Below are 13,445 nucleotides of genomic sequence, written 5' to 3' on the forward strand. Positions count from 1 at the left end.
CTATGATTAGAAGGGTATAGAAAAGCAACAATTTATGTTGTAAATGTCAGCTTTTTTAGGACAGTCTTTGAAACTTTATAGACTCTGGGGGACCTCAAAATCCAAAGCAGTACTTTAAATTACAACGAATTTCATGGAAAATAAGCAAGGGGTCCATGTTAATATTGTTAATTCCCAGTGAGCTGCTTTGATTATTAGGACTAATTAAAACCCATAGAATGGAGCTCGAGCCACACCATAATCCAAAACCTCAGTACTGTTCAGGAGTTACTGATTCAAAAAAAAAAAAAAAGAATGAAAAATAAAAATAAGAAAACTTACCTTCTGAATATTCTCTAATTTCTTCTTTTCAACTTCAAATTGTTTCATCCAACAATGTCTTTTTTCTTCTTCTTCTTGAAACTGCTTTTCTTCTTTGTCCCTCTGAACTTTGAGAGTTTCTTTCTCTTGGTCTTCTAATTCTTTCTGTTTGTCTTGCCAAGCCTCAAAGGACTGCCGACATCTTTCTTCCACTTCACGGTATCCAAAATTTATATCAGCATCATCTGTATTCATGAAGAGAAAAAAAATTTAAATCAAACCAGTCAAAGCTGATCCAATATAAAATTTAAAAGTAATTTCAAAATAAAGAAATAATGTCAATATATCACCAAAGTGAAAGCGACAATGTGCTAATGTGCAAAATACATGTAAACTCCATTGCAGTCAATAAAGAAATCATATAACTTGTCGAACTATTCCAGAAAACGATGTGTGTGTATCTGTGTGTGTGTGCACATGCATGCATTCATGTGTGTAGTTAAGAGATACATATGGAACATAGTTAGACACTTAAAAAATGCAGGTCTGGGTACATCTATTGCAGTCAGCTCTATATGTGGAAAATTTTCAAATATACTTATATAAAGTTAAATTTAAAGTGAAGGTCGTTCAGTCGTGTCCGACTCTTTGTGACCCCGTGGACTGTATAGTCCATGGAATTCTCTAGGCCAGAATACTGGAGTGGGTACCTTTCCCTTCTCCAGCGGATCTTCCAAACCCAGGGATCAAACCCAGGTCTCTCGCATTGCAGATGGATTCTTTACCAGCTGAGCCACAATGAAGTTAATTTAGGAGTCATTTGAAAAAACTATGAAACATAATTAAATAACCATAATAAGTGTACAGTATTTTTCAAATACCATGACTGTTTTCTTCTAAATGGCAGAAGAAAACTGTTCAAGGTTTTTAGATAATTAAAGTGAATCACATTAAAACAATCAAAAATATCATCAGGCAAGTTAGTCCACCTGGCAAATCACGTTCGTCCACCAGCAAATCACAAAGCTCAGACTCCAGAACCAAATCAGGACTGCCACAGTGAGTTCTACTTCTTAGAAATTCTTCTTTTTCTATTTCAGATAACATCTAAGAGGTTAAAGAAAGTCCCAATGATTAAAGGAAAACAAAACAGAGAGTAAAGTTATCATTTCAATAATGTATTAAGTATTTACACACACATATCTAGAAAATTATTTACTTCAAATTGCTCTCAAATACAATTCTATAGCACATTGATAATTATTCTTTTATGGTGGAGAAAAATGCTTTTCCCAGGGAAGCAAATTGTATTTTACCCTCCTTATGTATTTCAGAATTCTAATTGCTTTCTAATATTTACTTGCAATATTCGAAATTAACCTGCTTGACACTCATGTCCAAATGTTTCTATTAATATGTGTTTTCCTCCTAACACCTTTTTATATTTCTTTTCTGCAGCAATTGCACATATACACAAATTGCTAACATATTCAATATGTTTTAAAAACAATTTTTTCTAATTTACCTTGAAATATATACAAGTTATAATTTTGATTCATACTTTTCCATAATTAGACTTCCACCATACTCCAGCTTAAAAGGTACAGGATATCTATTCCAATGAAGTAGCAATATAATTCAAAATTAATATATCAGGACTGAGTGTTACCAAAAAATAGAGTAAGAAACATACATATAAGTAATTTTCAAATTCTGCTCACCTCAAAAAGAGCAAGAATACAGTTAGGTAAAATTAGAGTTATGTAAAATGAGTAATAAAAATGAACAAGATGCTGAGCGTGTGGAAGAGACTTTCTCTGAAATACGTTTCCAGGAGTTTTACCCCCAAATCCTAGGCTTTTCTTTACTCTCATTTCTTTACAGATGTTTTTATTTTACCTTAAAAAAAAAGAAGACGACATTCTACATTTAAAGTTTCTACAGGGTATTTTAAGACTCCACTGAATCATACTCCATTCTTAGGCAAGGTAACAATATTAGAGTATATTTCATGGTTTTCCTTGGATTTTTTAGGTAAAAACTACTATTCAATATAGTTATGCTGGTCTTATTTACATTAAATTTCCAAGTATTGCTGGCTTAAATCACCATTTCTAATATTTTAAAGACTGTAATTTTCATTGTTTTATATTCTATGCCAGAAGAGAAAATAAAACCAACAATTCTTTGCTTAAAATAATCTAATTTTTAAGACCGTGAACTTTAAATCCTATGTGAGATGAAAAGGAAAATTTCTAACTATAAAATATTGAGCACTTTCAGTCAAACAACATATACCTTTACTAATTGTTCTGGATTTTCTTTACACTCAGTTGGTAATTCTATCCTTAAATGCATATGATTATTAGAAACTCCTCCATAACCACAGCCTATAAAGAGAAAGAAGTTATAACATTTTTAAATACTAAAGCGAGATACAACATGTTAAAATCCCAAACTATTTTATCATCCTTTAATCTTAAATTCTTTATCATAGGATAATCTTGATCAAAGCAATAGAAAAATGCTGAAGAACCAAGAACAGAGGAAATCTGTAATCTTTATTCAAAAATAAAAGCAACAGATTTTTACACCACTCTTATCACCTTTCATATTCTAGAGCTGAAGTTCACTTTCCAGGTATACAGAATAATGCTGTGTTTAATATCACAATAACGCCTTGACTAGAAATCGACAAAGGTTCAAGTCTGTCTGCCACAAACAACACAATCTTGCACAAGATACTGAAAATGCTTTAATAAAAGTCTTCATTTAAAACATTATAATGACTAACATGTTCATGAAAGAAACTTTCATTCCCAATTTTGTGAGGTTTTGTTGAATTTTAGTGTCTTTTTATCATCTGTAAGAGGTAGTTATGTTTCTTTTTCTTGTTCAATTAGCTTGTTTTATTCCTTGGTTGTAAAGTATTTTTTACAGATGACCATTCTGCCAATTAACTGACCATTCACAAGTGTTTTGACCAGTATTATAGATTTTCTTTTTCAACACCCATTCACAATCTCTCTGGCATGTTTTCCTATGTGAGAAGCTGAAAAGCAAAAAAAAAAACCAAAACATTCTCCAGATTCCTTTGAAGGTATGTTTCTGAGGTTGATTTAGATTCTGCCAATTGACATATTTGTGCAATTCTTTATTTTCATAAAAATATTATGTGTGAAGAAAGGCAGAGAGAGATACTTTCATTTTTCTGGCTCAGACTATGATAGAGGGAGCTTTGGGTTGGAGATAGGAGTGTATAGAAGAGGATTAATATCTCTGAATTTCTTCATTTTATCAGCAGCTCCTCCTACAGCACAGTTTCAGTGTGCATGCATGTATTTTTTCCTACACTTTAGATATTCAACATAGAATCTGATTTTTCCAGTTCTATTAACAATTCTGTTATTTATTAGAGTTACTATTAATAGCCTCCAAAGATGTTAGTCCTACACTTCCTGGTATGCATACCCTGTGTATTCCCCTCCCGCACAGAATCTGTGCTGACCCTGTGTAACCATCAGGATGTAGTAAAGATGTTGCATGACTTTGGAGAATGTCATCTGAAGCTTTACAAGGTACCACCTTAGTCTCTTAATAATTTATTCATGCGATACTCTTTCTCAAAATCCAGGTGCCATGCAAGCTGCAGAGAGAGACCACATGTAGGTGCCTCCTCCAGCTGACAGCCTCAAATGAATTCCCAGCCAACAAATTCCATCAACTGCAAGCCATGTCAGTAAGCCATCTTAGAATTCCATTCCAGGAAAGACTTCAGATGACTGTGACCCCAAACAACACCTGACGGTCAATGTGTAAGAAATCCAAGCAAGAACTACATGGCTAAGCCCAGTGAACCTGCAGAACTATACAAAGATAACAACACACTGTTATTTTAAAACTCTAAGTTATATGCAGAGTACATCATGAGAAACGCTGGGCTGGAAGAAACACAAGCTGGAATCAACATTGATGGGAGAAATATCAGTAACCTTAGATATGCAGATGACACCAACCTTATGACAGAAAGTGAAGAGGAGCTAAAGAGCCTCTTGATGAAAGTGAAAGAGGAGAGTGAAAAAGTTGGCTTAAAGCTCAACATTCAGAAAACGAAGATCATGGCATCTGGTCTCATCACTTCATGGAAAATAGATGGGGAAACAGTGGAAACAATGTCAGACTTTATGTTTTTGGGCTCCAAAATCACTACAGATGGTGACTGCAGCCATGAAATTAAAAGACGCTTACTCCTTGGAAGGAAAGTTATGACCAACCTAGACAGCATATTGAAAAGCAGAGACATTACTTTGCCAACAAAGGTCCGTCTAGTCAAGGCTATGGTTTTTCCAGTGGTCATGTATGGATGTGAGAGTTGGACTGTGAAGAAAGCTGAGTGCCGAAGAATTGATGCTTTTGAACTGTGGTGTTGGAGAAGACTCTTGAGAGTCCCTTGGACTGCAAGGAGATCCAACCAGTCCATTCTGAAGAAGATCAGCCCTGGGATTTCTTTGGAAGGAATGATGCTAAAGCTGAAACTCCAGTACTTTGGCCACCTCATGCGAAGAGTTGACTCATTGGAAAAGACTCTGATGCTGGGAGGGATTGGGGGCAAGAGGAGAAGGGGACGAAGAGGATGAGATGGCTGGATGGCATCACTGACTCGATGGACGTGAGTCTGAGTGAATTCAAGGAGCTGGTGATGGACAGGGAGGCCTGGCGTGCTGTGATTCATGGGGTCGCAAAGAGTCTGATACGACTGAGCGACTGAACTGAACTGAAGCTTGTTTTACACAAATACCCCTAAACCTTACTACTTAAAGTAGCTAAAATAGTTTTTGTATACAACTGACAGCTTTCATCAATACATCCATATTTACAAATAATATTAGCCTCTAGTTTCTCTTATGTATGTGTATGCTATGCTTACACAGTTTTGTATCTAAAATGTGCAGTTTTTGATGAATGAAATATAATCTGCAGATTTTCTACTCCTTGATGAACTGGAACAGTTCAATTACAAAATTATCCTAGTTACTACTGACATTTGAGAAGAAACCTCTTTCTACCTTCTTGCCAAATTACTGATTTCAGCATGTTTTCTGATTTTTCAAGCAATTTTGATAATTTGAATTTTCTTGGAAAATTAGTCTATTCATTGAGACTATCAAACCTACTTGTTAGAGCTATACACATGAGATCTTATAACTTTCTAAACCACTGCTATGACTTTAGTTCCTATAATCTTTCATGTAACTAATTTTTCTATATTTCCTTTGATTTTTACATAATCAGGTTCTATACTTGCCAATATATTTAAAATAAATTTTCATTTTATAAACCTTAGTAAATATAAATAAGCAAATTACTAAAATCTACCATAACTTGACAATAATCACTGCTAAAATCTAAAAGGGTCTGCATTTAAGAAGTCTTTACAAATTCTTTCACACAGGTACTCAGAACAAAAATCTTGGAGCCAATTTCCTCTTTTCCTTTCATATCAATCCATCAATAAATATTTTTGGTTCTTTCTACTTAAAAATGTTTTCTAGAATATGACCATTTTCACCATTTGCTATCATCTCTAACCATCCTGCTGTAATAGTCTTGTAGACTCTTGCTACCTCAAGGCATCTTCACTACACAGTTTCCAGAATGACTGCCTCAAAATACATCATACTCTGTCACTCCTTTCTGAAAAACCTTCATATACTCAGAGCAGAATCCAAAGTCCACACTTTGGATTTATAAGAGTCTTGTATATCTGACCCTTTCTTTGCTTGAATATAACCACAAAGGCTGACTGTTCTCTGGACACATTAAGCCCACTGAGTGTGCCTTGGCCTTTACAAGTCCCTCTTTCTGGAACACCAGCTCTCTAGATAGCTATGTGACTCACTTCTTCACCAGCATATCCCACGTGGCTTACTATCTCATTTCAGACACTACTTAAATATCACTTCCTCAGAGATGCCTCCCCTGACTTCACATATCTAAAATAGCAAAATTCAATCTCTATCCCCTTATCTTGAAATCCTCCCTTCAGAGAATTATCATTGTTGAAATATCATGTGTTTACTTATTATCTGTCTCCCAACATGGGAACACTAGAAGAACAGAGCAAGATCTTGGCCTGTTTTGTTCTCTGCTGTATTCTCAGTGGCTACAACAGGTCCTTTCACACACTAATATTTTTGGTATAAACAACTGTGAATATCCACATAATTTATACCAATATAAGCATAAATTACATTGAATTTTATAATAACTATTATAGTATACCATAAAACTTATGTTATTAAAATTGTCTTTGTTTTTTTTTAAAGAGTATATTGTTAGACACACCAAGACACACACAACAAGACACACCTGTTGAACATTTAAATTGTTGCCATTTTTCATTATAAACTAAGCTAGGATTACTTCTAGTTAAATCTTTGTTCATTCTATTATTCTTACAATAACTGAAAGATATAAATTTGCTCAGTTGAGGCAAATAAAGGTTGTGAGGATTTTATATAAATTGTATTTTCTCCAAAAATACATATAAACTGATAATTCTACAACAGTCCCACACTTGAGTTCCTTTGACATAAAGTAACAGAATGTCTGGATTTAATTAGGACTAGTAAAACAAATTATTAGAGACTAGTATTTATTGGAGATATAAGGAAGGTAGTAATTAAAACAGATGTGTGAACTAAATTGAACAGACCAATATACTATAGAGATTTTATTAGAGATAAATGCACACACCTGTATATGAGAAGAAATAACTTCAAGCAGCTTAATTTTCTAAATTATAAACTATTCATACTTACAGAAAACTTATCTACCAAGCAGATGAAAACTGTACTTACTTAAAACATCAGTATCCTCCAAGTCCTGAAGAATGAGCTCTTCAGCAGTTTTACTCTTATTCTTTATGATGTTAATATAGTGAAGAACCGACTCAGGTAGCTCATCCGAATCCTAAAAATGTGAAGAATAAAAGGAACTGTAAAATTATTTGCTAAAACTATGCTTCAAAATCTGTTTTGAAATGCCAAAATTTTGACCAAAATGTGCGAATGAGGTAAAAGAGCCTCATATTAAAAGCATAGTCCAAAGAAACACGTTTGGTTAAAGTTTGCTTTTAATTTTCAGATGGCTATAAATTGCACCCATGATTCTGTTGGAACTCATCCCCAAATGAATAATTTCAGAACTTCTGTCTTATTTAAGTTAGCTATGGATAAAAAGACATACTAAAATATTATTTTTTTCCTAAAGTATTATGTAGGTTATTGCAATCCTAATTAAAAATCAAAGTATAATTATTTCAAGAAACTTGACAAATGTTGTTTTCTTGGGAAAAAAAGCTTAGTTGAAAACAGTTGATGCAGCAAAGCTACTGAAGGAATTTGGCCCATTTTATACTTAAAAATATAAAACCAGAACAGGGCAAAAATTAACAGAATAATGGAGAAGAATAGATAACCCTGGATAGATTACATGAATATAACAACTAAGTATATACAGCAGATATGAAAAGTCAATTGGAAAAAGGTGGATTATTCCACAAGTGACACCAGGGATATTTGATAAATATTGCAGGGAAATTTTAATTAGATTTTCTTTTTATAATATAGCTAAAAATAAGTTTCCATTGGATTAAGAATTTTTATATAAAAGAATGAATCCATGAATAAGTTTTCTAGGTATATAAACACTGGAGGCAGAGACATTACTTTGCCAACAAAGGTTCGTCTAGTCAAGGCTATGGTTTTTCCAGTAGTCATGTATGGATATGAGCATTGGACTATAAAGAAAGCTAAGCACCGAAGAATTGATGCTTTTGAACTGTAGTGTTGGAGAAGACTCTTGAGAGTCCCTTGGATTGCAAGGAGATCCAACCAGTCTATCCTAAAGGAGGAGGACAGGGAGGCCTGGCATGCTGTGATTCATGGGGTTGAAAAGAGTCAGACACGACTCAGCGACTGAACTGAACTGAAACACTGGAGGAAATACACAAATGAATATATATTTGATTTCAAAAACATGTGACTATTTCTTTGATCTAAAGATTTCACATACATTTTGATTTTTATGCATGTCTAATCAAGCTGGTTTTAGAAAAGACAGAGGAACCAGAGATCAAATTGCTAACATCTGCTGGATCACGGAAAAAGGAAGGGAGTTCCAGAAAAACATCTATTTCTGATTTATTGACTATGCCAAAGCCTTTGATTATGTGGATCACAACAAACTGTGGAAAATTTTGAAAGAGATGGGAATACCAGACCACTTGACCTGCCTCTTGAGAAACCTGTATGCAGGTCAGGAAGCAACAGTTAGAACCGGACATGGAACAACAAACTGGTTTCAAATAGAAAAAGGAGTACGTCAAGGCTGTATATTGTCACCCTGCTTATTTAACTTATATGCAGAGTACATCATGAGAAACGCTACTCTGGAAGAAACAAGCTGGAATCAAGATTGGAGAAATATCAATAACCTCAGATATGCAGATGACACCACCCTTATGGCAGAAAGTGAAGAGGAACTAAAAAGCCTCTTGATGAAAGTGAAAGAGGAGACTGAAAAAGTTGGCTTAAAGCTCAACATTCAGAAAATGAAGATCATGGATCTGGTCCCATCACTTCATGGGAATTGGATGGGGAAACAGTGGAAACAGTGTCAGACTTTATTTTGGGGGGCTCCAAAATCACTGCAGATGGTGATTGCAGCCATGAAATTAAAAGATGCTTACTCCTTGGAAGGAAAGTTATAACCAACCTAGATAGCATATTCAAAAGCAGAGACATTACTTTGCCAACAAAGGTCCATCTAGTCAAGGCTATGGTTTGTCCTGTGGTCATGCATGGATGTGAGAGTTGGACTGTGAAGAAAGCTGAATGCCGAAGAATTGATGCTTTTGAACTGTGGTGGTGGAGAAGTCTCTTGAGAGTCCCTTGGACTGCAAGGAGATCCAACCAGTCCATTCTAAAGGAGATCAGTCCTGGGTGTTCTTTGGAAGGAATGATGCTAAAGCTGAAACTCCAGTACTTTGGCCACCTCATGCGAAGAGTTGACTCATTGGAAAAGACTCTGATGCTGGAAGGGATTGAGGGCAGGAGGAGAAGGGGATGACAGAGGATGAGATGGCTGGATGGCATCACCGACTCGATGGACATGAGTTTGGGTGAACTCCGGGAGTTGGTGATGGACAGGGAGGTCTGGTGTGCTGCAGTTCACGGGGTCGCAAAGAGTCGGACACGACTGACTGAACTGAACTGACCTGAACTGAATCACATAACAATATACTCATGATTAAGTAAAAATGCAGGATACCAATATCCTGTGTCTTCCCAGGATCAGTTGGTAGAGAATCTGCCTGCAATGCAGAAGACCTGGGTTTGATGCCTGGGTTGCAAAGATTGCCTGGAGAAGGGAATGGCTACCCACTCCACTTCTCTGGCCTGGCGAATTTCATGGCCTGGTGTGCTGCAATTCATGGGGTTGCAAAGAGTTGGACACGACTGATCTGGTCTGATAGTCCATGGGGTCACAAAGAGTGTAACAGGACTGAGTGACTTTCACTTTCACTTTCCCTGGGCTGGGTGGTAAAGAATCCACCTGCCAATGTAGGAGACATGGGTTCCATCCCTGGGTTGGGATGATCCCCTGGAGAGGGAAATGGCCATCCAATCCAGTATTCTTGCATGGGAAATCCCATGGACAGAACTCTGCAGTCCATGGCGTCACAAAATAGCTGGACATGACTTAGAGCTAAACAACAACATATATATATATACACACACACACACACACACACACCTATGCATAATTATATGAATAGTAAAATCTCAATTTTGTGAAAAAATGCACATGTATACATGTGAAATTATAGGTAATTTATCAATATACTTTTTATATTTAAATATCTACTAATATGCATTGTTTAAAGGTCACCCTAAGGGGGAAAAAATGAGTGGAGTATAAAAAACACACTGAGAAAAGTAGTATTTCTCCTAAAAAAGCTTACTTCAGTTAAAAATCTCAAAAGTACAACACAAAACTTACTGTGTCACTATTATCACTCTGGGTTTCTGATTTTGAATCACTATCAAAACCATATTTTTCCAAGGAAGAAATGCTGATTTTATCCAATTCAGCCTCTATTTCTTCGCTGAGCTTTATATCATCATCATCGTTGCCTTCCATCATCCTTCATAATAAAACACAGAACCATTTAGAGAAAACTGAAGAGGCTAAATACTAGTAAAAACTATAGGTTCTTTAATGTGCCACACCAATCCAACATTTTCTATGTAAAAATGCTTTAGTTTAACAAAGTTTTTTCACACCTTATTATGCCTATACTATATATTAAAGATGGAGAAAGAAATGGCAACCCACTCCGGTGCTCTTGCCTGGAGAATCCCATGGACAGAGGAGCCTGGTGGGCTACAATCCATGGGGTCAAGAAGAGTTGGACATGACTGAGTGACTTCACTTCTGCTTTTCACTTTCACGCATTGGAAAAGGAAATGGCAACCCACTCCAGTGTTCTTGCCTGGAGAATCCCAGGGACTATGGAGCCTGGTGGGCTGCCATCTATGGGGTCACACAGAGTTGGACAAGACTGAAGTGACTTAGCAGCAGCAGAAGCAGCATATATTAAAGAAAATTGCTTTCTCCCTATTTTCATCCATTATTTCTTTAGTGTTTGACTACAAAATGATCAAATTTAATAATACTCTTTAAATTTGCTAAAGGAAAAGTTATGTGGAATGGGTTTGGCTTACCTTCCTGAATCAAGAAACTTCATATTAAAATTCATTTTCATGGTAATAATTAATGGCAAAATAACTGTGAACAGCTTGAGTATTCAGAAATTAAAATACTTATAAGAGAACATCCTAAGTCTATATATGGGGACACATCTGGCTAGTTTGCACTCATTAAGTCAGAGTTGTCAATTCTACCAGATAGCCACAACAATGAAATAATGAACAATATATGATGTATAAGTTCAACACTCATTTCATTTAAATCTGTAGGCTTGTAATGGATAAAGGTCAAGCAGTACATTGCAGAATATCTTCATATCATCACTGTTAAGTACCGTCATTAGCTTCCATGTATATTAAGTACCTGTGACAAGCCAGGCACTAGTAGACACTTATGTGACTGATAATCTCTGGAGTAACTTCACAGATTAAAGGTCATTACAGTCATTGTATAGATGAGAAACCTAAGGTTGGAAGAGGTTAGTTAATTCCCCATAGCATCATGCTAAAAAGTAATGGGAGTAGGATCCTAATTCAGAGATTTTGAATCCAAAGTCAGTGCTTTTCCCACAATCCAAAGGTATCCAAACTTAGGCAAGCTCATTATCTGCCCAGCAATTTTTCCGAACAACCAGTAGACTTCAAATTGCAGATGGTAATCCATTCATGGATTAAGAAATTAATTTAGCAGTTTTTGGCCATCTAGATCAAATGATGGGACAGCATAGGAAAAGTTAGGGTAGGTCAGAAAAGAAACTATAAGTGTACTATATATACTAAAAGTAAAAATTGTTTAAAAAACTCTGCTTCAATTATAAGTACAGGTACATGTATGCATGTACATGTATCCCCTGGAGAAGGGAATGGCTACCCACTCCAGTTCTCTGGCCTGGAGAATTTCATGGACTGTATAGTCCATGGGGTCACAAAGAGTCTAACAGGACTGAGTGACTTTCACTTTCACTTTCCCTTGGCTGGGTGGTAAAGAATCCACATGAAATGCAATGCAAATTTTTGTTTTAATGTGGGTCTAAGTAAAAAAAAAAGTTTGAACAATCCTATACTAATCAGCTTTTATTTTCCAATTTTACTCATAACCACCTCCCTCCAAAACAAAGCCAGAACCAGTGCAAAATGCTACCCCACAATCTAACTTACTTAAAATTCAATTCAAAAGCTTTGAATGAATATAGGGAGAAAAACCTTCGCCAGGTGGAAAATTAGATTTTAAAAATGGCTATAAAGCAGAATTCAGAGATACACAAAACTTTATGTAGAAAGAAAGGCAGAAAAATAGGGTAAAGGAAAGAGACATTTCCATATGTCCATCTCAGCTCATCTACTGGCTCTTTAGATCAGTCCTGCCCAATTACATATTTGAGCAACATATTTGATTTAAATTTGCTAGTGGCAATTTTTTTTAAATATAAAAAGAAATAGTTGAATTTTTTAATAATATATATTAATTCAATCCATTATCCAAAATATTATTTCAACATAGTCAACAGAAAAGCATTCATTATATAGCCAGCTAAAAAGTTTACACTTTGTTTTGTACCTTAATAATTCTTCAAAATCTTACGTGTATTTTATGTTTACAGCACATTTCAATTCAGACTTGCTGCATTTAAGCTCTCAATGGTCACCTCTAGCCAGTGGTTACAGAACTGGATACAGCGGCCTTGGATCGATCCCACTGCAAAGAGGCTAGGTAAACTACTTCAAGTTGATAATAATCAATTGGAGGTGGCTAAAGGTGCCAAGCGAGCTTAGTGGGGTGTCTTAGTGGCTTAAGTGGGGAATCTTCGTGGCTCAGCTGGTAAAGAACCCGCCTGCCAATGCAGGAGACAAGAGATGCGGGTTCGATCTCTGGTCAGGAAGATCCCCTAGAGGAGGAAATGGCAACCCACTCCAGTATTCTTGCCTGGGAAATCCCAGGCAGAGGAGGACAGAGGAGCCTGGAGGGTTAGAGTCCATGGGGTCGCAGAGAGCCGGACACGACTGAGCACGCACATAAAGCTGCCAAAAAATGAGAAATTTTAAGGAACCCCACCCTTCAATTTTAGTTCTTCAAGTTGTGTGTGAACTACCAAAATTTTTCAAAACGGAAAGCCTCTCGCTCTACAGAGCCTCTCGCTCTACAGACTGGCTCAGCACTCCCTGGGCGCGGGGCCCCGCTTCGCACTCAAGCCTGGCCTTGGCGGAGAGGGGCCCGGCTCCACTTGCGCTCCCGCAGTTTTGCGGCACCTCCCGCTTCATCAACCCGGGTCTGGAGGGGTGCTCGCTCACCCAGCAGCGGCTGAATCCTCCAGCAAGGTTGGAAAACAGTGCCCGCCCTCCAAACAAAGAGTAACCACGGCAACCGCCAAT

General features: G+C 36.5%; 1 protein-coding gene across 1 annotated transcript in view; it reads right to left on the bottom strand.

Moving 5' to 3' along the window:
* LRRIQ1 (leucine rich repeats and IQ motif containing 1) overlaps positions 1–10,509 on the bottom strand; it is a 205,001-nt gene extending 194,492 nt beyond the window's left edge. Inside the window, exons 1-5 of the mRNA XM_070370008.1 lie at positions 10,366–10,509; positions 7,161–7,272; positions 2,599–2,690; positions 1,290–1,407; positions 322–545 (exon numbers count right to left, since the gene is read on the bottom strand). Coding sequence (XP_070226109.1) covers positions 322–545; positions 1,290–1,407; positions 2,599–2,690; positions 7,161–7,272; positions 10,366–10,509 — 690 coding nt within the window. The remainder of the gene's footprint in view (positions 1–321; positions 546–1,289; positions 1,408–2,598; positions 2,691–7,160; positions 7,273–10,365) is intronic.
* Between the last annotated feature and the right edge of the window lie 2,936 nt (positions 10,510–13,445).

This window comes from Bos mutus, chromosome 5 (genome assembly GCF_027580195.1).
Source record: "Bos mutus isolate GX-2022 chromosome 5, NWIPB_WYAK_1.1, whole genome shotgun sequence".
NCBI lineage: Eukaryota > Metazoa > Chordata > Mammalia > Artiodactyla > Bovidae > Bos > Bos mutus.